Source organism: Anser anser (assembly GCF_964211835.1).
Source record: "Anser anser genome assembly, chromosome: 1".
NCBI classification, from domain to species: Eukaryota; Metazoa; Chordata; class Aves; order Anseriformes; family Anatidae; genus Anser; species Anser anser.
This window is the reverse complement of record NC_139720.1, coordinates 137402283-137425439: the sequence shown is the minus strand read 5'-3', so window position 1 is coordinate 137425439 and position 23157 is coordinate 137402283. Positions and strand designations below refer to the sequence as shown.

At 39.8% G+C, this 23157-nt stretch overlaps 1 protein-coding gene across 5 annotated transcripts; it reads left to right on the top strand.

Moving 5' to 3' along the window:
• The first annotated feature begins 1307 nt into the window (after positions 1–1307).
• On the top strand, positions 1308–19206 carry GYG2 (glycogenin 2). 5 transcript variants are annotated; one of them, XM_083814232.1, is made up of 10 exons: positions 1308–1590; positions 1745–1826; positions 6931–7072; positions 8861–9035; positions 10302–10464; positions 11036–11162; positions 12157–12379; positions 13518–13658; positions 15330–15440; positions 16763–19206. In XM_083814232.1, exons 2-10 carry the CDS (start codon positions 1820–1822, stop codon positions 16922–16924), a joined length of 1251 nt encoding a protein of 416 aa, XP_083670358.1. In that variant the 5' UTR covers positions 1308–1590; positions 1745–1819; the 3' UTR covers positions 16925–19206. The 5 variants fall into 5 exon arrangements, with proteins under 5 accessions (XP_083670358.1, XP_083670357.1, XP_083670360.1 ...); XM_083814231.1 differs by lacking the exon at positions 1308–1590 and having other exon boundaries at positions 1609–1826; XM_083814234.1 differs by lacking the exons at positions 1308–1590; positions 1745–1826 and adding an exon at positions 2646–2799 and having other exon boundaries at positions 15316–15440.
• The last annotated feature ends 3951 nt before the right edge of the window (positions 19207–23157 follow it).

Below are 23157 nucleotides of genomic sequence, written 5' to 3'. Positions count from 1 at the left end.
CAAACACCATGAACTTGAATTAGACAAAACCCTGACCAAATGTTCACCTTCTGAAGCTCTTTGGGCTAATGACAGCAACATGCCACCAATATACTGGTGTGGAGGCACAATTTTCAGTACTAATTTTCCTCTTAACTAGCGTAATTATTCCATCAGTTTGGTATTTATGTAGGGAAGCTCTAACATATTTAAATCTCAAGGGAAAGGAAGGAATATAAACTAGTTGTTAGACCATCAGAGTTCTAGCTTGTATTATTGGCTCTGCCATTTTAAGTCTAGCATATGCTATAAAAAGTGTTGCTGGTACCCCAGCAAAACAGAAAAACATCTGGGTGTAAACATGGCTTAAATTACCAATAAGTTGCTTTTGTTGATTATAAAGTCCCCTAATTGAAATAAATCTGCCAATAAAGGTATCTACAATAGCAATCTTGCTATTTGTAAGAATGGAGCTGGGGGTCAGCCTCTTCTCACAGGTAGCTACTGATAGGACTAGAGAGAATGTCTTCAAGTTGTGCCAGAGGAGGTTCAGGTTAGAAATCAGGAGACATTTCTTCTCAGAAAGAGCAGTCAGGCAGGCATTGAAACAGGTTGCCCAGGAAGGTGGTGGAGTCACCGTCCCTGGGGGTGTTTAAGGAAAGGTTGGATGTGGTGCTTAGGAACATGGTTTAGTGGGTGACATTGGTGGCAGGGGGATGGTTGGACCAGATGATCTTGGAGGGCTTTTCCAACCCTAATGATTCTATGATTCTATTGTTTAGGTAAGCTATGTAAGCAGATGATCAACACATTTCCTGAAATTTTTGTTTCCGTTGGGTAAATAAAGCTTCATTTCCTATGCATTTATGTCCTTTCTTCCTAGAACACCTCTGCCACTACTACTAGAGCAATGATACCATCTTTTTTAGAATACTTCCCATATGTGACGGAACAAACGCTGCAACTTGTACAGCCTCATAACTCACCAGTTATCACACACAAATTGCTGAAAATAAAGGTTTAGTAGCTGAGTGGTACATGTAATTTCCTTGATGACGCAGTCTCAAATCACCATTCTTAGCTAAGTAATCACTGATGTCCATTGAAAGCTTTGACGTAAAAATGTCTCTGCTGAACGCAATCAGCCCAAAATTACCTCACATACTGGGTGGTAGAATTACATAGACAGGGTTCAGTTTGGAGTTACTTGCAGAAAAATATGCTGTTTTGAATGTATGTTCATATGCAGATACGTGTATCTCACTGTGAATAGCACCCTCTCTCAGAAGACATGTAGCTGTAGACGGGGCGGCCAGTTAGCAGCATGTAGGTGTCTGCAGGGGCTACGATGGCTGCAGAGAATCCGAGGGGAGCCAAGACCCTCACTGCACAGCCAACTCACGGCGACGCGGCGAGTGCCATCTGGCTACCGTCGGACACACCGAAGTCGCTGCGCTCATTCTCTAAACGCTCATTTCCACAGCCCGCGACCTTAACCCCCACGGACGGCTCTGTTTTCCCTCACAAGGCTGCACAGGAGGGCAGAAGAGGGCCGGGCCGGGCACAACGGGGCGGGAGCGCCGCGCCGAGCCGCCGGGGGGCGCCGGGCAGGTGCGAGGGCCCGGACCGGGGCCGGGACCGGGACCGGGAGCGGCGCTTCGGGGGCGCCCGGCGGGGCAGGGGGCGAGAGGGGAGCGGGATCGGGCCGGGCCGGGCCGGGCCGGGCCGTGCCAAGCCCCGCCGCTCACGCTGTTCGTCTGCGCAGGGAGCGCGATTCGGCCGCCGCCCCCGGAGGCTAATTAGCCAGGAGGCTAATCCCGGCCGGCCCCGCAGCCGCAGGATGTCCGGTGAGTACGGCCTCGGCCGGCCCGCCCGCCATTAGCGGCCCGGGGTGGGGATGGGGGGGTCGCCATTTGGTGGGGGGCGAGCCGGGCGGGCTCCGTGCGGCGGCAGGTGGAGCGGCCACGCCGGCGGAGTCGCGACATGGCTGCGACACGGGGCTGCGGGTGGGTGCGGGAGGGGCTCGGCGTGGCTCGGCTCTGCCGGGACTCGCGTTTCGGGAGGAGAGGGGTGGCGAAGCCTGTTAGGTGCGAGGTGCGGCGTCCTCTGCCTTGTCCTGCCCGGCGCTGAGCTCCCAGAGGTTAAACGGATCGCTCAAACAATTACTCATATTTCGTTTTTCAAAGCCAAACATGACTGTTTTACAACTAGTATTATGCTTAATTGCATATTATAACATCGTTGCATTTGATTTTTCACAGAGATAGTTTACAGTCTATTGAATAACACAATTGCAGGCTCTTGAAGCGGTACCAAGCTGTTCATAACTGAAAGATACTTAATAAAATCTATGCTAAATGAGAAACGAGTCTCCTCTCTGTAGCCTTCCAAGATAAGTCATAATCCTGCCTAGTAAAATTCAGCGTTGCTTTAATAATAGAGAATTTGGTTTGGGTCGGGCAGGGCTTTGTTAGACCACAAGAAATACTGCACGCCATCAAATGGCAACGTGTATTCCATGTAGAGGTGCTGGCTGAGCCAGCACAACGCTCATCAGTAACACGAGTATCTCCACTACTGGACCCAGACCAAGCAAACACGGGAATTAATATCGCCAGCCATCGCTTGATTGCTATGGCAGGAACCGCCTCTTTGCTGAAAATTTGCATAATAATTTCTGTGGGTGGTCTGGCAGAGCCTTTCACACCGTTACTCATCCTGCATACTTGTGGCAGAATACGTCTCCCTGCTGCTGAGGCTCCAGGTGTCAGCTGGAGCAGAGCTTTCTGTGCCAGATGCTTCTGAAGATGGTTGTGCTAGGTCAGCGAAGCCAGGAGGCTGTGACATTTATCTCTGCAGTAAGCCTGACCCACCTGTGGGCAAACACACCTCCAGGGGAAGATGCGCAGGGACCTGGGTGTGGGAGAGGGGTAACAACACCACTGCCACAGAAGGTGAGGTGGGCAGGAGTGGCCATGGCCTCGTTGCTGCAGGTTTCAGAGTGGGCACAGACCCAGGCTGTAGCGTGCTGGCCCCACAGGGATCACATCTTCAGTGGGGGGGTGAGAAAGGAACAGCAGATGGCAACAGGGAGAGATGTAAGAAAACAAAGGGCCAATGTTGGTTAGCACGCAAGGCAGTACGTACGGGGGACATAACCAGCCTGTTGGGGATTTTTAGCAATTTTATGCACTCTTATTTTTATGCGTGACAGCAATGTGTTATTTAGAGTGTGCCTGCAGGAGAGTTGTAGCCTGCATGTCTCTGTCTCCTATGGCAGCTTTGGAGTGGGCAACTTGACAAATTTGTTACTCCAGGAGTCACTGCTAGAGCACATTTATCCTTTCTCTGTCTGTCAGAAGACAAAAATATGTTTACAAAGCTATGTCTGTTGGGTTATGAAAGAAACTACTTAAACTTGTCTTGAAGCTGGCAGGTATGTGTTTCATTCAGCGCTTATTTTATGAGTAACTTTTGACTCTCACTGGAGTTGGTTCGTTCTCTGTCTCCCCTTTTTCTGTGATCATCAAAGTGAGGACCGCTCGGTCTGCTTGCTGGTGCAGATTCCAAGGCTTTTCTGCAGCCCTAGAACTGGTTTTCAGGCCTGTTTAAGAATATTGCCCCTGGCAGTTTTGTCTGAGGCACTGCTATGAGTAAGTAGCGTAAGAAGCTGGTGATCTTGACTAAAAAAGCTGGAACACATTGCGCATAAAATCACTCTGCCTATTGTAGTGATTCACATTACTTTTTCTGTCTTTTCTGTGCTGCTATCTGCAGCTTGGGTCTCTAAAATAACTCATCACAGTTATTTCCTTGAAAGTCTCTGGTTTCTTCTGAGAAACTTTTGCCAGTGCTGGCAATGATGATTTCTAAACTTGCAACTTCATGTGCTGTGTGGTAGTCTAGATAAGAGAAATCAGCAGTCATAAATTCATACAACGTAGTTTTAATGTGATTCTAATCATACGCTTACTTTTCTTATAATTCACTGAGAGTTAGTGATATCAGCCATAGGGTTCCACAGCTTGAAAACAATTTGCTTGAAAACTCAATACTCTTCACACTAGGTGTTTTCTGTGAAAAATCCTATTGTCATTCAGCTCAAAGAACTGAAAATTATGCATAAAGCTGCCCTTGACACTTTAAAAAAAGAAAAAAAAATCTAGTTGCAATGAATTTTAAGTACCCATACCCTTGGCTTTCAAACTTAAAGATCAAATATTGCTGCTTTTGCAGCTTGGAATCAGTGGGTGAAGCCCTGTGTAGGTTAAATTTAAAGCAACATTATTCTTTCTTTAATTTAAATGGGGATTTTTGGCAGAGTTTAGTTTCGTAGATCTTTATGCAAATCTTATCTGTAGTTTCGAGTTTTAAAAATAGAGTAATTATAGGGACAGAGTTTCAAGGAATGGTCCAAACAGGGAAATTCAAGTAACGCTTTTTTTTCCCTTGAAAACATGGATTAGATGAAAGAACAAGTAATGATAAAGTCTTTTGATTTTAACCCCCACCCGTGATCTTTAACAGAGTAACTGATAACTCTGCATCATTTTAAAATAGCTAGCATCTGTTTCTGTTTGCATCAGTAACATTTTAATGTTGTATGGTTTCAGCCAGTAGTTTGATTATCAATTTAATTATCTTTGTAATAGTTCACTATATTAAGAAGGCCAGAAAACGTATCCCACAGCTGATTCTCAGAAGAGACAATGGGTTTCTTTACTTTGCTAAGCATTAGCCAAAGTTTCTTAGAAGCTGTATTCGTTCAGCTGTTTGCCTCCTTCTCGTTCTGACCACAGCTTTCGTCTGAGAGGTACTGGCATGAAAGTATGTGTAAGATGTGGTAATTTGCCACACCAACTTGCTGAACTCTTTGATGAGCAGCTTGTTTAGTAGTTTGGGTGCATTATATATGTAAATATTTGGTTTCTGTAGCTAAAAGAATTTGCAGAAGCAGTAAGGAGATTATGTGCTCGGTTTTATGGTTGTTATTTAAAATAGCGGTTTTAAGATTTAAACACCTACTCTCTTCACAGTTTGCTTTTTGTACTAACCTCCCCCCCACGTTCTTCTCACTAGTTGTTTTATTACTTTTTTTGGCTGGAGATGCTTGTTGCCTAACACAAAAGTGCCTTTCTTTTCGGAGTCTTTGTGTCTTCTGAGAATAATTTTATTGCTGAAGTGGCCTTCAGCTTTTTTTTTTTTGTGTGTGTGTGTGTTGTTTATTATTATTTTTTTTGGATGTGTGCTTGTATTTGTGTAACCTTTTGGAAAGCTGCAGTAAGAGCAGCTTACAACTGTGCTTCCAAACCTCTCCATGTAAGCACCAGTTATGCGTTGTTTTCTGCAACACCCATAACTTGCCTGAGCTGTTGCAATAACAGGAGGTTCAGGTGTTTCCACAGAGAAAGATCCTTTTTTCTTTATGTGCTTCTGGGAATCGTGATTAACAAGGCTATTGGAATTTGCTTAGCTGAGGGATCTGCAGGCTGTTTTACGTTTGGGTGGGTGATTGAGTGTCTTGGCTAAGTTTGCCACTGCCGAATTCGTTGAGCATCGCGGGGGCCTGCAGTGGTGTAGGAGGAGCGCGGCGGCTGTCCCCACTGAGAGTTCAGGTCTGGCTGGTGATACGGGGACAGGTCAGCACACAGCGGGCCTGCGTTTCCCTCTGGGTTTGGATGACATGGAAATGAAAGTGCTCGGTGTCTGAGGGCACCGGCCATACTTCATTACACACCTCGATGCTAGGGCAGAGGTTTCAACCTGCGCGTTTCGGCAGCCTCTGAGGTCGCTTGTTGGGTGCTCTGCGCTGGTTCTGCCAGATTCCTTCTGAGTGTCTCTCGTAGAGCCTGGAAACTGTGTGACACCGTGTTTTGTTTTGTTTTTTGATAGTTTATCACAATTGTTCTTCCCTAAAATTGACGGTGGCTTTATTCGAGTAGTTCAGGACAAATTCTTACTGATGCTCTGTAGCTCGGTGGAATTCACCTCATCCTGTGTGACCCAGTTACTTCGTTCTGGTTAATTTTGCAGCCTAGGAAACTGAGGTATTCCTTCATCCCTGAGAGATGCCCATGACATCACTGAATTTTAGGTTCTGGCTTGCCCCAGAACCCTGATAATGGCTCTGTTGGAGGGCAGAGCTGAAGAAGCAGCACCTGGTGTCGCAGGCCCAGTACCTTTACAAAATGTGCTCTAGGTGATATTGTGCAGGAGTGTAGCTTGCTTTCTTTTTTATTGTAACTTTTTTTTTCTCATATGCTTTTTGACTCTGAGGAACACAACTAATTTTCTCGGAGTTGCTTAAGGTAAGGATAGGTAGGGATCCGTAACTTTGGCAGGGTTGCCAACCTCAGCAGCAGTTGCTTTGCATATGTCAGTAGGTACCAGTTGTTCAGCCAGCACCAGTTACTCCAGTGCAAAGGGAGTAAAGCGAAGAATAATGCCTGGTAGGTTGATTCAGTGAGGTAATGGAAAGAAAGATATTTCTGGTTTGTGTTTAACTTTTTTTTTTCCTTAGCTTTGGCACTATATAAACAGGAAAACTTTCTTTATCAGTTGTATTGTTAGATACAATGTTATGTTAGATAAATGTACAATCTAAATATTTATAGATCTGCTTGTTTGATTTGCCATTAGGTTTAGGCAACGTGACCTGGAGAAGTATTTGTTTAAGGCTAGTCTGAAAGCTTCCTACTTTGTATTATGTAAATCAGGCAAAAAAAAAAAAAAAGAAAAAAGAAAAAAAAGGCATATATTCTGCTGTTATGTTTATTGGATTTTCTATTCAGTTTTGTCCTCTGGGGGAATTTGGGCAAGACAAGAGCTTATCACAGGAGCTGCAGGTTGTTATAAGCTGTAGCCTGTTGGTTAGCTGGAGGAGGGAGATTGTAGAGCCAAAAGAGCTTATATTAAAGCTGTAAAATGACTCTTCTGAATATTTGCTCGCAGTAACGGATCAAGCCTTTGTGACCCTCGCTACTGATGATGTTTATTGTCAAGGAGCTCTGGTTCTTGGACAGTCATTGAGGAACCATACGACATCCAGAAAACTGGCAGTGCTAATTACACCAGGGGTTTCCAGTGGGATGAGGTAAGAATTCATGTTATTTTGGAGATCGATAATATGGAAAAAATAAGAAGTAACATGAAGGATTTTAATAGGCTTCCTGCGGGTTTCATGGCATTGTCTGTAGAATTTCCCACTTGGCTAGTGATTTCTGAGGGGGAGTCACAAATAACACCCATGATACGATTGTAAGCCTGGTAAGAATTCACTTGCAGAAGTAGAGCTTGTGGCTAGAAGTTGATTTTCAAGCTCGTAATTGGGAACATTAGCCGAAAGTTTGGGAACTAGGCTTTTAGTGTCTTGCTTTTGAGCCAAAATAAAGGTGTATTGGTTTGTTTTTTGCTTCCTCCGAGTGCTTCTTTATTTTAGGAAGAGCAAGAGACCTACCACCTCTGACATCAGAACTCTCCAAAGACATCAGTGGCTCAATTTCAGATGACAGATCTTAAACTATTAGTGCACTGCTAACATGATGGGAAATACATTTCTTTCTGCCCTTCTTTTTAATCACTTTCCAGTTTGGGATGTGATTCTACAGGCATGACAGAACTGTGTGTACAGAAATTTATTAGATCTGTTGAACTCTAGCCTTGATTTTTGGAGGACTGTGTTAGCTGTTAAAAGGAACATGACATGCCACAACTACTCAAGCTCTTAATTCTGCTGTGGTTTAGGAAGCATGCAAACTCCCAACTTCTATATGCCATTTTACAGTATTAGCAATGCAGCTGTCTCAAGAAACATATTTTTCCCTTTTTTGCTCCTTTAGATATAGGTAAATATGCTTTTCCAGGATTTTTCTCACAGATAGGGTCTGTGATAACAGTGAAACCTTCCTGAACGACTGTTAAATTTGACAACTGGGTGGATGCTAAGTCTCAATTTTTTCATCCCACTCCCTCTACCTTCACTGGGACGAGATCCCCTCCCCTCCCCCCCCCCTTTTTTTTAAACCAAGGATAACATTTTAAAATGTTTGTTACTGAACTGCGTTTCTAGAAATTTGTATCTACTCTTTATTCTTTCACAGTTAACTTTAGTCCCTTGAAGATCAGGCGAGCAAAATCTAATGACTCTGGAATCTCGATAATCAGCACAGGCTTTTCTCTTTTTGTGTTTATATGAAATCCAGGATATTGTAGTTAATAGTGTAATGTAAATAAATAAACTGTTTAAAAGACTTTTTTTTTGTGTGCCTTGAAGGAAAATTAGCTACTTTGATATCACCTATTAAACTCATGTGAAAGAGATGCACAGAGGAAAGATGTTTTTCTAAAAGTCTCATTTGAGATGACTTATAGTAGTGAGCAAGCATATAATTTCTGTTTTAGAAGGTGCAGTTTTGGAGCTGCTTTTGCTCAGGCATGATAGGTGCAAACAACTGCACTGACAGTGCCTGCCGCATCCTGTACAATGCACACATAACATAGCACGGTGCTGTTCCTTAGAGACAGTTGTGCAGGAGTGAAAGCTACTTTAATTTCTGACAGTGTTTCTATAGGAGACTGAGTAACTAAGGTAAGGTTTGTTTTCTCCTCCATGCAGCACCTTTCACTTTTGGGATGTGCTGGCGTCCCAGAGTGGATGTGCTGCTCCCTTAGTGGAAGAAGTGATGGTTTATGGCCTCGTATCTGTCACTTCAGCAGACTGTTTACAAGGACTTTGCACTTTTGATGTCTTTTTCTGACCAATCAATCTAACCTTTGTTACTGTCATAGTAAATGTGCTGTGTGTCACTATTTTTGTGCCAGAAGTGAAGTCTGATGAACCGCCATAAATTTCCTTCTTTCCCTCCACTGCTTGCTCTGGTAGGTCTGTCCTGCGCAGCGTGTTCGATGAAGTCATCGAGGTGGATGCACTCGACAGTGCTGACTCGGTCCGGTTGGCTCTGTTGCAGAGGCCAGAACTGGGTGTAACCTTCACTAAGCTTCACTGCTGGACTCTTACTCATTATAGCAAATGTGTCTTCATGGATGCAGACACTTTGGTGAGTAAAGCAGGAGCCGTGGCAACATTTTTGTGTGTCTTAAACAGCTGCTCTGGGTGTGGGATGCTTCCTTGTCTCGCAACCTGGTGGCCTACCAAGTGACCAGATTTGCTGGGGGACACACGGTCACAGAAGCTCCAGCTGGATGTTTGGCAATGCTCACAGTTCTGCTGGCTGCAGAGAAGTGGATCCTGTTTCTGAGAGTAGTCTCAGGACTGTCCTCAAAAGATATAAACACACACTATTCAAATTGGCTTCTGACAGATGTTTAGAAGAGATCTCTCTCATATACTTTCGTTTGGGCTTATTCTGGTCAGGAAGGCAGCCTAGTTATAAAATAGAGAGGAAAAAAAAGCCAGAAACAATCATATTTTTTTCATAAGGAGATTAAAAAAAAAAAACAAACTAATTTTGGCAACAGTCATGTCAGCCTTTCTCTGCACTTAAGTGCTTCATTTTGAGAGAGTGGGATGCATTTTGATTTAATAAGATTATAGTTGCATTAGAAACCAAATTAAATTATTATTCTCAGGGAGTGAGGGGAAAAGCGTATGATTTCCTGTTTAGTATTAAAGGAAGAAGGCAAGTATTTGGCTGTGTTTTTTAATTGAATTTAAAAAAGTAGTAATCGTTCTATTTTCACAGTGGCTCCCTTGATGACTGTTATGGGTGGGGTGCAGGCATTCAGTGACTGCACAGCCGTCTTTCTACCGACTTTAACACTGATCTGGGCCTTAACCTGATTGATTTTTGCCACTTCACTGTGAAGCTTTGAAACCAAACCAAAGCAAGACTCTGAGCTTAACATACGTTAGAAAATCAGTAAAAAGAGGTGTTTTTTTTCTTCTACCCCTTTAGTCATCCTGTTGCTAAGTCAAATTATTTGGATTCTCAGCTTTGTTGCAGTTACTGAGAACAATGGATTCAATTTCACTGAGAAAGTGAGCTAAGAAATAGGAGACTACATGTTTTCATGGTATGTTGTAATATTTAAAGGGACCTTTTGGAGGGTCTCTGAGGCTTATAAAGTAATTTCATAGGGTTTGCACTTTTGTCAGAGAAGTCATGGGGAACCACAGTTAATGTTACCTTATTACATTAAAAAATAAGTGCTGGCCACAAACATGTTTGGCATTGTATCTCCTTTTATGCTATGCAAGCTACATACTTGGTTGAATTAAACTGAATTTGTTAGTACTGATTTAACTACTTATGTTCCAGAAAAACATCTTCTGTAACAACTTCTTTTCTACTACTCTCTCCAAGGTGCTTTGCAATGTTGATGAATTGTTCGATCGAGAAGAGTTTTCAGCAGCTCCGGATTCTGGCTGGCCTGACTGCTTTAATAGTGGTGTATTTGTGTTCCGACCATCTTTAAAAACTTACAACCTGCTGCTCCAGTTTGCTGCTGAACATGGCAGCTTTGACGGTAAGGCATAACAGAGGGGCAAGGCATAAGAGTTAAAGTGTAAGAAATTAGATTCATTCTGAATAAGGCATTTTTTGTGTAGCTTCCGTGCTATCTGGCAGAATGGAGAAAGGCAGGAGTTCTCTAGGCTTCAAGTAATTACGCTTCCACAAAAATTTATGGTGCAGATCTTTGCCTCTTACGCAGTATTTAGGACACATTGACTTACTGCAGGCTGTGATTCCCAGAAAATTATAATGAAGGGACATTGTGTCTGAGCCTCGCTCAGTAAGTTTTAATTTTGCCGTCTGGTTTAGGAGAGAGAAATATAGCTGATCCTCTGCTCTGAGGGAGACCAAAACCCCTTCCTACTCCTCTCTTCGTATGTTCCGATAGGACTCCACTTACACTGAAATTGCATCAGAGTGGACCAGGTATTACTCACTTGCACCTGCTCATGTGGCCGTTTTGTCAAGTCTAAGCTGCGGTCCCGTGATCATACCAGTCTCACATCCATCCTTGGACATGAAATTTTGATGTAAATTTGCATGTACTTATACATTATGCTAATACTGTTTTATGTATGCTTTAGGGGGTGATCAAGGCTTGCTGAATAGCTTCTTCAGCAACTGGGCAACAGCAGATATTGGTAAACACTTACCTTTCATCTATAACTTAAGCAGCAGTGCTGTATACACCTATGTTCCTGCTTTCAATCAGTAAGTAGTGACTTTTGGCTGATTGTAAATTACTGTAGCTTGCTAACAACAAATCATTTATTACAAGAAAGTGAGAGAATAACACTGGCATATTCTGTTGATTTAAATTACAGCAGTAAGAAATGACATATTATGTAAAAATTGTGTAATAGAAGATTAAGAGCAATACGAAAGCTTCTTATGTCTATCTTTGGGACAGATAGAGAGTCCCAGAGTTGGCTGCTCTGTCTCAAAAGTTGCTTCAGAAAAGTTTTTCCCAAATTTGGAAATATGTAAATTACTTCAACATTAGGTTCTGAGTGCTTTACTTTTAAATTTGTTCCTTTTTTTCAGTCAGTTCTATGGGAAATATTTGGGATTTTTTTTCTTTCTCTCTCTCTCTTTTTTTTTTTTTTTTTTTTTTTTTTTAATTCTTAGGTTCTTCTTGAAACTGAATTTGTGCTGGTAATTATATTACCCCAGACAGTTCAGTCAGAGAAACTTTTCTGGCAAAAGGCAAGTTGTTTTTAAGATTTAGGGTGTAACAGTTTAACTGTAACAGTTTAACTGTAACAGTTGCACAAAACATTCTTTTTGGGGGGTGAACTTAGGATGATGTTTTTATTAGGCATTTTCAAATGTTAAACAATGTTAAAGTGCTAAACAATTCTGTTGATTTGGTGTTTGAGGTGGTATTTATTTGTTTGTGAACAGGGCATGGAGAAGGACTGGAAATGGGACTGCATGTGCCTTTTAGTTTCCTTCATGAGTTTTTCTACTGGCATTAGCAGATGGAAGCTAAATGGCAGTGTAGCCTTTTGTTTACTGTATGCTATGTGAAATACCTTAATCTCAAAAGATAAAAATGTTTATATATATATACTCATATTGAATGTGTTGCTGTTACAAAATGTCAAAATTGCCTCACCAGTGAGAGAGTAAGCATGTTTCTTTAGCAATGTATATATGCTAAAATTATCTTTGATGTATAGATCTGTATGTTTAATTTCTACAGTTTTGGCAGAGATGCCAAAGTTGTTCACTTCTTGGGAGCGACAAAGCCCTGGAACTACAAATACAACCTTCAAACAAAGAGAGTTATGCACGATGGCACCACCTCTGGGTCTTTTCATCAGCTGTCATTTCTTGCCCTCTGGTGGAATATATACAGTGCCAGTATACTGCCTTTGTTAGAAAACCTTCAAAAGACGGAACGATCAGAATCTGAGGAATGCAAGGTAACTATCAAGGAGTTAGTGGGAATGTACTGAGTCACAGAAAAATTATGAAAACGGCCTTCTCCGGAGGACAGAATTACATGGGAAAACGTCTGCTGATTGGCAATAGCAGTGACTGCTTCTACAGGCATCTAAACTAACAGTTTAGGAAACACTTGGGGTACCATGGCTTTACAAAGATTTCTCCCACTCGCCTTCTTAACTGAGGAGGAATTTGTATGGCAAATGTATGTAAATATGTTCTACAAATTAAATGCGAAATATGGGACAAATTAGGCAGAGAAGGTGATCATCTGGCTATGAAACAGACTTCTGACTTCTTGAAGCTAAGCTGATTTAGACCATCAAACTAGGCCTTGAGCTGTAGTAAAATCTACCTTATCAGCTCTGCATTTTAATTTGTTTTATGAGAGTCTTAACAAATCAGATTTGCAGAGGCAGAGTTAATTACATTTGGGATGTTATATAAGTTAGTTGTACATCATCAAGCATTTACTGAGCTCTTTACACTTTTTTTCATCAGAGGAAGTACAGCAATGTATAGTTTGCATGAATAGAATAAAAATCTGTTGATAAACAGATGCTTTCTTGGAGACCTACATTATAAACTAATGAGCAGAAGGAAGATATGATTTTTAATTTCATATCCAGACATGACAATTTAGGTCACTTTATGCATATAAAATATTTTATTTTTTGTTTTTTAAATATTAAACTATTACCATCATTAAATGAATTGCATAGTGTCATACAATCAGTTGGACAATTATCATCAAAGCTCCAGAGAGGAATTTGGTTTATAAATCTCATGACAAATTGGAAAGCAGAGGAAGGAATGGGTAGGTTTTGATCTCATACTTCAATGCACGTTAGTTTTTTTAAAAAATTGGGCAGTGAAGAAATAGTTCAGCTACAGTAACATTAAGATGGAAGGACTTGTTAGGTTTCCCTGCTGATGATGGCAGCATACTCTTTAGTTCATAAATCTAAATTGCAATATGTTCTGATACTGGGACCACAAATTGTTTGACTTTATGAATTTCAACGCTGAAAACGTTAGAAGTGAAGCTGTTGGAAATAAGGTACTGATTTCCTGCAAAATTTTATTTCAGTGACAGGATGTTCTTGTTTTTATTAGCATACTTTCAACGGAGTTGAAATTACACTGAAAAAGGCTGAGCCTTCTGTGGCAAATTCGCTGCAAATGCCTGTACCTCCAGAGCAGACATATGAAATGCATTCCACGGCTTGTCCACCTGAGGAACTCAGTTTCGAAGCTGTAAGTGTGCTGTATATTCTTATATGCAGTAACAAAATAAAATGATATAATAAAATAAGATTTTGATTTAGGTTTCTGATCTGGGAGATAATAGCTTCTTCACTTTAGCTGTCACCATTGAATTTTCTTGCTTTCATGAGAAATAGTCTCAAGAATATTTGTTTTCTTTAATGTTTAGTCATGTGCGCATGATGTACTTGGAGGCTGAAAGAGTTTGCACTGAATTTTATGAAGAGATTACGTACTGAAAGCTGCTAGGTCCTTAATAAAATGTAATAAAAAGAAGCTATGTTACCAAATTAATCTACTGAGTATTAATGTTCCTGTAAATAAATATACTTAAAGCTAAAATCCTTTTATCCCTTTTGTGTAGATTTTTTTTTTGTTTTATCCCTGAAGTGCTGACTATGAAAACTGTTCCCCAGATTTCAATGATTTGTGCAACACGGAATATCTTGCAAAGAATTCACTGGTGATCACTGCAGAGGTCCTGGTACTTCTGTCACTCTTCATGTATTTGGGTATTTCTGTTGCACTGACTCTCCTTATTTTGTGCAGGAATTTAACTGGAGGTAGTAGAGCAATGTTTCTGCAGGTGTAAGTCACTGTGTGGTTATGATAAGCCATGCTCTAGCAAGGTACAACTGGGGGAAAATAAAATTAATGTTGTAATGTCTGCTCTCGGGGACTATTTTCTGTTAAGGCGAAGACAGTTTTTATTATGTTCAGCACTTCAGACTATAGTTACTCCATAAAATAAAGCTGTAGTCTTCCCTTCCTTCTTTTCCACCCTGAGCGTGGAAGTGCTGAAGGAAAACCGCAGAGTCTTACAACTTAAGAATAGTTGATTAGCAAGAATGTTTTATCTTGTATTTGATGCGCCTGACCATTGGAAATGCTGAAGTTAAATAGGGAATGCATTTTCAAGATGCTCTTTTGGGGTGGAAAAATAACAATGTTCATTTAAGTTCAAATGTCAATTATACTATTTTTTTTTATTACAATACAGTAAGATTGGTTTATCAGAAGATTGTATTAATTTGAAGTGAACAACCTGATTTTCATCTTAGTTAGGAACACCATCGTTCCATTTTATGTTGCTTAGCTTCAGTAGTGTTGTGAGACTGTTCTGCTTTTGGCAAAGCAGACCCCAGAGTGGAGGCTGCCTACTCATTTATGTTTTGATATGTGGCAAAGGCAAATATATTGGGGGCAGCCTGTTTTATTTATCTTTTGGAATACGTTGTTCTGTTCTCATTCTATGCATATAAAAAGCTTGAGTTACAGAGCAAGCTAGAATCCTAAAATGAGATTTGTTTCCCATTTAAGTTTGGCCTTGTGAATGTAGACATCTACTGTAAGCTAGTTTTCCAGGCTCTTTCTGTAGTCTCTGAAGAGTGCCAGCCACTCTTGAAACTATCTTAGGATGAGATGAGCTGCCCTCTGGAGGTACTTATCCTGGATTGATTATAGTAGGAGCTTAGACTCGGTGCCATTTTGATAGCTAAAGCTGTGTGAGATGAATTTTGTCCTTGTTGATAATATTTCATGATGTTTCACTGCTTTCCTCTATCCCAAGACTGAAATCCACTTGTCTTGTATGCATTTTCATGATAAGAAAACTGGGAAAAAAATTGTTCTCCTAATAAAACCTCAGTGGTTGTATTTTAGCAACCTGTATGTGAAGTTGAACAATGCAGTTCTAACGTCCATCCCTCTGAGCCTGACAGACCTTCAGAACAACTTACTTTTCATCCTGCGTTTCAGGAAGCCTCAGAACTGGTACACGTAGCTTTCTGCATTGCACTTTGGTTGATAATTGCGTGCATGTCTTTGCTGCCAGCATCGTTTTGGGAAATATCTACTAACTATGATGCAATGTGTAAAAATATTTCAGCTATGTAATTAATTTCTTAACCTCTTCCAATAATGGCGTATGATCCAATTTTACCAGTTATACTTCTAGTTTTTAAGTGTATATTTTTCAGTGCCAGCCTGGAACTGGCCAATAACATAATCATCAACGTTTTTTGTCATGTTTTGTTTGTTGTTTTCACCTGTTGAAGTGATGTTTCTAAGCAAGTGGAAGATGATGTACTGTGAGTCAAGCATGCTCTTCAGAGTGTTTATTGATCTTTAAGGTCATGTACAGATTGGGTCTCAGGCAAGGATACATAGGAAGAGTGCAGTTAACTTCAGTATATAGTGTCATGTTGGCTGTGCAAAATACCTTACCGGGTCTGTGGGTGCAAGTCTCATGTAAGTCCTGTGCCCAAAACTGGCAGATAAAATGGCAATTCCAGGGCACTTAGTCAGTTTAAGTCTGATATCTCACTAATTGCAGTTATTCAGGCCTATTCTAAAGCATGTTTATAACTGGTGAGGGCTTCACTGGAAGGCTGTTCTGGTTTATTTTAACTTTGTAACATGAAGTGAGTTGTTTGCCTTTGATTCTCTTGGAAGAGTACTGAAAGCAGATTTTCAGTACCTGTCTTGATTAGCTTTTGTTATATTTCTTCTTTATTGCTGGTTATAATTGTTGGGATGTTCTAGTTTTACTAACATTGGTCAGTCACAGACATGTTTTTTCTTTTATTTGGTTGAAATTATCAATAATATATCCTACATTTCTGCACCTATGATAACTTGATCTTGAACCACGATTCAGAGTTTTGTAGTGTCATTCCAAATTAATTAGTCTCAGATAATATCAGTCTCTTGAATTAATTTAACAAGTGCTTCATGTCTGATAAATAATACTGATCTCACTGAAGGTACAATAAAATGCATGGCCAAAATATATAGAAACTTATGCCGGCATGAAAGCCCCATGATGAAATCTCATTGTATTGTTGCTGAGTGTGCCAAGCTTTGAGTTAAAAGAAGCAAAATAAATGCTTGGTGTTCACAGGTGCTAAGACAACGAGATCACGTTATCAAAGTAAGCATGAGTGTTCAAATACTGTTTGTTTTTTGTTTGTTTGCTTGCATGTTTTACCTGCAACCGTGTAAAGCAGAAATTTGACTTCCAAGTATTAACTTCATAGCACTGAAATAAGAACAATCAAATGACTGTTTTCCCACTGTTCTGCTTCTTCCTGCAGAATGAGGTTACACATTCTGTTTCAGAACTCTCTATTCACCTCAAACCAGAAGAACCAAATCCTGAAGATGAACGGAGAAAATGGGAGGAAGGGCGTATGGACTATATGGGAAAAGATGCTTTTGAACATATTAAAAAGAAACTGGACACATTTTTACTTTAAGAAGAAGTGAACTGTAATGATCGTCATGATCTCTTTCTTCTATAAATGCAACCTTGAGCATTTGGATATCTTCGTAGTGTATTTGACACCAAAGTTGAGGGAAGATTAACAGATAGAGACTCTTGTTTGTTTTGTGTTTTTTAACAGTTATGTGTGCCTTATCTTTATTGTTCCCCAGTAGTGCCTTCAGAGGTATAATGAATGTTACCTTCTGAGTCTGAAACTCTCGTGTTTATCACTGTTCCCCATTTAGTACTGTGCAGGAACAGTCATGAGTAAAATATGTTGGAAGTTGAGATTACTTCAGAGTACTTTTATCTCTTAGAAGAGGCTTCAAAAACTTTTAAAATGAAAACCTTTCTCTTGAAAGCAAATTAACAAGTCCCAGGGCAACCATGGTGTAAATTTCAATATGAGAGAAAAATGAGATGAGATCGTGGCCTCATACGAGTCTATAACTAAACTTTTTCATTTAAGTATAATTAGGTTTGGAGTACATTCAGACTTTGTCAGAGATCTCTAGTGGATATTCTCCCTGTTTTATGTGGAAGCTGCTCAGGTACCAGTGTGATGAAGAATAGTCTTAAGATAGACTGATAATGTATGTTAACCTTTTATGTTCTTGATATAGGATACCACTTTTGTTGTTTGTTTTAATATACATTAGCTTTACTTCTGTGTTCAGAGTTGCATAGTTAGAGGAAGAAATGCTGACTGACACTATGGTATAAACCTTCTGGTGCTTCATATTAATTTGTTTACAGTACTCCAGACTGCAGTTGACAAAGGCATTCTTCTCATTTAGCATAGTTGCTCCAGTTTGAATGCAACTGAAAACACAATTAGTACTTGTTTTAGTAAATAAGCCTTTTAAAGACCTTTCAAACAATAACTGTGTGTTGGAACTAATAAATCTGAGTGGAGTTCCAGAAAAACGTATTGATGAGGCTCCTTTATATTAAGTAACGGGGATTGCTTTGTGAATTTGGGTATTTAAATGTGACTAATCTTGGCAAGTTTGTTTTAACAAACAAGAAAAAAAGAAACACTTTGAAAGAAAGAAGCTTGTCAGGCATGCTAATATGATAACATATTCAGCAGCATTATAAATAACTGTCAAATCGTAGAATGAGAATTCTGCTGTGCTGATGTGGGATCTGAGACATGTTTCAGTCTTAATCTGTCACCAATTTTGGTACAGATAAACCTAATGAAATAATTCGGGGAATTTGTTTAAAAGACAGTAGAGCAAAGTTACACACTAGAGGGATTGCCATAGATGCTAGTGAAGGAAAAAGGGGTAGGAGGAAAGCAAATAGTGTTTTCTTTTTCTTCTGTCAAAAAGGATGGGAAGAGCAGGGGATAACTTACACAAATTAGGAAAAGAATGAAAGAGTCAAAACATCCATTAAAGGAAGAAAAGTGATCGTTGAGTGTTTTAGAATTACTACCTAATGTTTGCAATAGTGTAGTTACTTCTACTTTTGTGGGCTATTTCCAGTTTTATCTATTCTTTTTCTCAATTACTTATTTCTCTTTCTATTCTTTTTCTCATTTATTCTAAGTATTCCAAATGTGGGAATTGTGGGTCTCTCTGTCTTTGGGGGTCTGTTGAAGTTATGCTTCTAGTCCAAGTTACGTGTTGAAGATCTCTGAAGTTGAAGAGAGAGATGTCCAGAAGATAAATCATCTCAGTTTCTCCACTGGTCATAAAGGGACTCATGATAACTTGCCTTCCCATGGCAGGTAACCTTCACATGTTCACGCAGGCAGGCCGTTTCTGCGTCTTGTTTTGTATGGCCCAGCACAGCACTATCTGGAGATTATGCAGTGTACTGAGTGTATTCATTTGGCGTTTGATACACTGATCTCTTTCTTAGTCACAAGTAACTTGTGCACTTCTGAAAAAGTACTCCATTTTATAACTATTTTACAGTTATTGCTAATAAACTTAAAACAGTTTTTGAAAACTCTATATAACAGTAGTCAGCAATGCAAACTTGGGCTTTATGCAGCTGTACTCCTGTAGTAACTACTAGATCTTATTGGGAGAATTACTTAGATTATGGGAAAAATTATTGATGGGAAATCAGTAATTGAAAAGTTTCAAAATAGGCATATCAATGTAGTAGAAAGAGCTGGTATGGAATGCATTTGAAAGTGTTAAGATGTAAATTGATATTGTGTGTGGATTATACGGTGTTTTGCAAAGAAATGTAGCTGACTAATGTCATGGTAATAAAGCAGAAATGGAGAGTACCTGTGAAGTCATGTGCTCATCAGATGCATGGTTACAGATTGTTTATGTTGTGCCAGGGGGTGCTGTTTGTGACTGACTGCTTACTTTAATATGTTTTTTTTTTCCATCTTATTAAATTGCTTTTGAGACATTAGCGCTACCAGCTGAGCAGAATTAAAAGGTGTGAGTTACAGTTATTTCTATAGGCATACATAATTATAAGCTTTAGAATCTCTCTTGAATTAGCACCACAGTAGTTGGGTTACCATGTTTCTCAGAAAAAATATAGCTGCTGTTAAAAACCGTGCCCAAGTTTTTGTGCATTAAGTCTTTACACAAAAAACGTTGAAATTGTTACAAGTACTGTGGTATCTTAGTGGATTCTAGCACAGTACTGCTGTCGCCAGAGTGCGAGAAGGGACAGCCTTTTCAGTTTATCCAGAATTCACATGTGCTGTACTTTGGGCAGCATCCTTTGATCTTTATGGACATCATTGTGAAATTGTGGGGTCACAAACAGGTTTGGAGAGAGTTATGTGCAGCATATTGCTGTGAAGCACAGGGTTTGCTAAGTCAAAGGATAGCTTGGGAATAAAACTTAGACCAAGCCTCACCCAGAAGTTCTTCCATATTAAGGTATGCTGTAGCCCCAGGCACTTTTAGGGTAAAGAAAGTCAAGAAAAATAGACTTTCTGGTAGAACCATTCATCCCTGAACAAGACACGTTTTCACTTTAGAAATTTGGAAGGTGCTGTAGAACCAGCACCCTGCCTCGATGAAATGCTAAGGGGAAAGATGGTATATTAGATTAATTAAAACCACCAGAGATCTCTTAATGTCTGGTGTGTGTGGAGCGTGTGTGACTGAGGGTTTTGCCAGCGTTGTTTAAGTCCTGGTGACCTGAGAAGCGGCTGTAAGGATTTTGAAAGGCCAAACTCTGACCTGTCTCTGTGTGGCAGACTTGGCATTTCAAGTGGACAGCTTGTGTTTGAGTCAAAATACGCTGTCTCCTCTGCTATCATGGTCTTAATTTTTTACAGCAGGACTTAGGAGAGTAGTTTCATTTGCAGTACAACAATTTTATTGGGTGCTCTTCATTTAAAAACAGGAGATACTGTGGGCGTGCCACAAGGAAAATTCTTGAAAATCTTAGACGAGTGGGTTAATGCACTTCCCAAGCCTAAAGGAAAAGGAGATTGTTGTTCTTGAAATGTCCCTGCTTACTGTACTGCCTGGTTTCTTGTGAGGACCTTTCCATTTGGTTGTGCTGGGAAAAAAGAGTTTTGTCTCCGTAGTTCAGTCTGCTCACATCAGTTATGTTTTCTAAGGCTGATATTTGGGGGAAAAAAAAAAAAAAAACAAAAAAAAAAACTCGTTATTTTTCTGCCTATATATTTTCTTGTCCCTGAACGTGAGACTGGGTTATTAGCAGGTGGCTTTATATGTCTACATGTTTTTGAAAATGTCTGCCTGTTCAACAGAAGCGAGTCTGCAGCATGCCTATTTATTCTGTGATGGATTCTGTTGCTTTACTAAGCTAAACTGTTTTGATTCATTTAACTTTGAAAATAACATGAGATGGACCTAGTTCTCTTAATTCATACCTCTAATGATTTTACCATTCTGTGAGAGTGTTTAGGTTAGTGTATGAAAAAAAGTTGTATCTGTTTCATTTTTTCCACTGTTTTCACTACTGTGAGGTTTGATTATTTTTAAATCAGCCCCATAAATGAGATAAAATGCCTAGCAGTCAACTCTAAATAGCCTGCAAAAAGGCATGTCAGTTAATACTTCTCATTGGAATACCTTGCATTTTCAGTGTATGGGCTGCAAAATGCTTCAGCTGAAAGTCTATTCATCCTGACTTGTCTGGCTCATGAACAAGTAGTTTATTTAGTGCTGAGTTACAAGGGGCAGCGCTCAAGCAATATGTTACCTCCTGGTATAAATTTTGCGCTTGTAATAATTGCATATCATAATTATAGTCAAGGTACTTAAAAATAATAATTTATATATAACTTATTATAAAACATTATAAAAACCATTAGAATATTTGCAATGACATACTATGAATGCAGGAAAAAGCACAGTTGCCTTTCCTTAAGCCTTTTCCTTAACTTTGCTTTGGCTGTTGCCAGGATCCTTTAAACTCTCAGAAAATGGAGGGGAAAAAAAATAACATTCCTAGAGAGCCAGGGCTCGATTTGTGATTATTTTAATATTTTTCCCACCTCAGGATGACAGGACATTAACCGCCTTGGAGAAGTGTTTGTATCCATTTACAAGACTGTAGAGGGATGTGAACCATGATAGATGGAGGAGGTTTTCCTCTAGATGTGTAATACCAGAAACAGGTGATTTTGTTTTATTTTAGATTTAAAGAACTGTAATTTTCAAAGCCTGCCCATATTATTAAGTATTTGGAACAAAAGTGATTGCTTGTGATTGGTGGGTACCTGTTTTTTCATTTTGAAACCTCCTTAAATTCTTCGTGTTTGAAGAACTTAAGGCTTTTAGACACGTGGCAGAACAGAAGCCAAAGTCATTCACAATCTGCAATATCCCCATTTTCCTCAGAAATGTCACTTTTTTTTTTTCCTTTCAAACATCTTAGTAATGGGGCACGTTAACGCAAAGAGAAAATAGGAGTTTTGCAGAGTTGTTCAGAAGTAATTTTGCAATTAAAACATTCTAGAGAAATATTCTGAGATTCATTTCAACACTGTGTGTGTATTTTAGCCTACAATCTGTTGGGGAGCACAAGTTTTTTGATTTCACTTCTTCAGTTACATCACTCTTGTAAATGAGTTGTGTCCCCCACTCTCCCCCAAATTCAAGCAGGAGAAAGTTTGATTTCAAAATCCTGTTTTCAGTTTGTCTGTTACACAATTATTTGTATTCTTAGGTGATGGGCTCTAGTGATTTATGCACTGGCGTTCCCCTGGGTCGCAGCAGAGAGCACGTCAACGCGTCTGTGGTATTTAAACATGGTGAAGTGAGTTATTTTAGAAGCTTATTGTCTCACTGTTGTGAGACTCAACAATTACTTTGTTGAGTCAGTCTAGTGCAGAGATTCCAAATGTTATTTAATAATGATCGAACTATTTAGATGGAAGTCAGCTTCATACATCACGAATGTCAGACATTTGTACAGCTCAGCCACAGCTCTTTCCATAAAAACAAACTTCCTTTGTTACAGAGCTGCTTCCTTCTGTATGGCATCTGTATTTAACCTTATGTAGGCGCATTCTCCTGTGGTTAACAGTAGCTTGGTGGTTTGCCAGTTGTCTCAGATTTGCCTAATAGGCCAGTTTATGTGGTACTTCTTCCCTTCTACAAAGGGAGAAGCCATGAGAAAACAATGGAGAGAACTCATCATATATTCCTTTTTTTTTTTTTCAGAATATCATTATATTTTTTTCCAAAAAAAAAACACCTTTGTAACTGAGTTTATTTTTTAGTATCATACAAATACAAATATGTCGCATTTGACAAAAACAGCCTTTTATCCATTAATGCATTTTATGTGGAAGCATGCACCCAGGACAACTCTTAAGCATGGTGTTGGGTTCACCTGCTGTAGGGGGAGTATATGTTTCCCAGGAGATAGTGTATACAGAGTGTATGAAGTCAGAGATCTGGAACCACTCCATGGCCAGGATCTGCAGGAAACAGGTAAAATAATTTACCTAATAACTTCTAATAATAATAAAATAATAATTTTATTAATAAAATAATAATAAAATAATTTCTAATTCTGGTGATAATTTACCATGTCTCTGCTGTGAGGTGAAGGGCAGGCTTTAGTGCTGGATGTGCAGTCAGCCCATCCAAATGCCCTCTGCTCTTCTTGCTAGCTCTTAGCCTGCCTTTGACCACGGGCCAGAAGTATTCACACTGCGCTCAGAGGTGAGGTTCGGGGGTTTTGCTGATGTACTGGGCTTCCCACTCTGCCTGCAGGAGCTTGGACGTGTGCTTTTGTGCTGCCTGCCTC

Coding starts and splice junctions, on each gene's coding strand:
- GYG2 (XM_083814230.1), top strand. CDS start 2,775: ATGCTTCTGAAGATGGTTGTGCTAG. Junction 2,800..6,930: donor TCTGAAGATGGTTGTGCTAG/GTCAGCGAAGCC, acceptor ATTTGCTCGCAG/TAACGGATCAAGCCTTTGTG. Junction 13,659..15,329: donor AGGAACTCAGTTTCGAAGCT/GTAAGTGTGCTG, acceptor GTTGTATTTTAG/CAACCTGTATGTGAAGTTGA.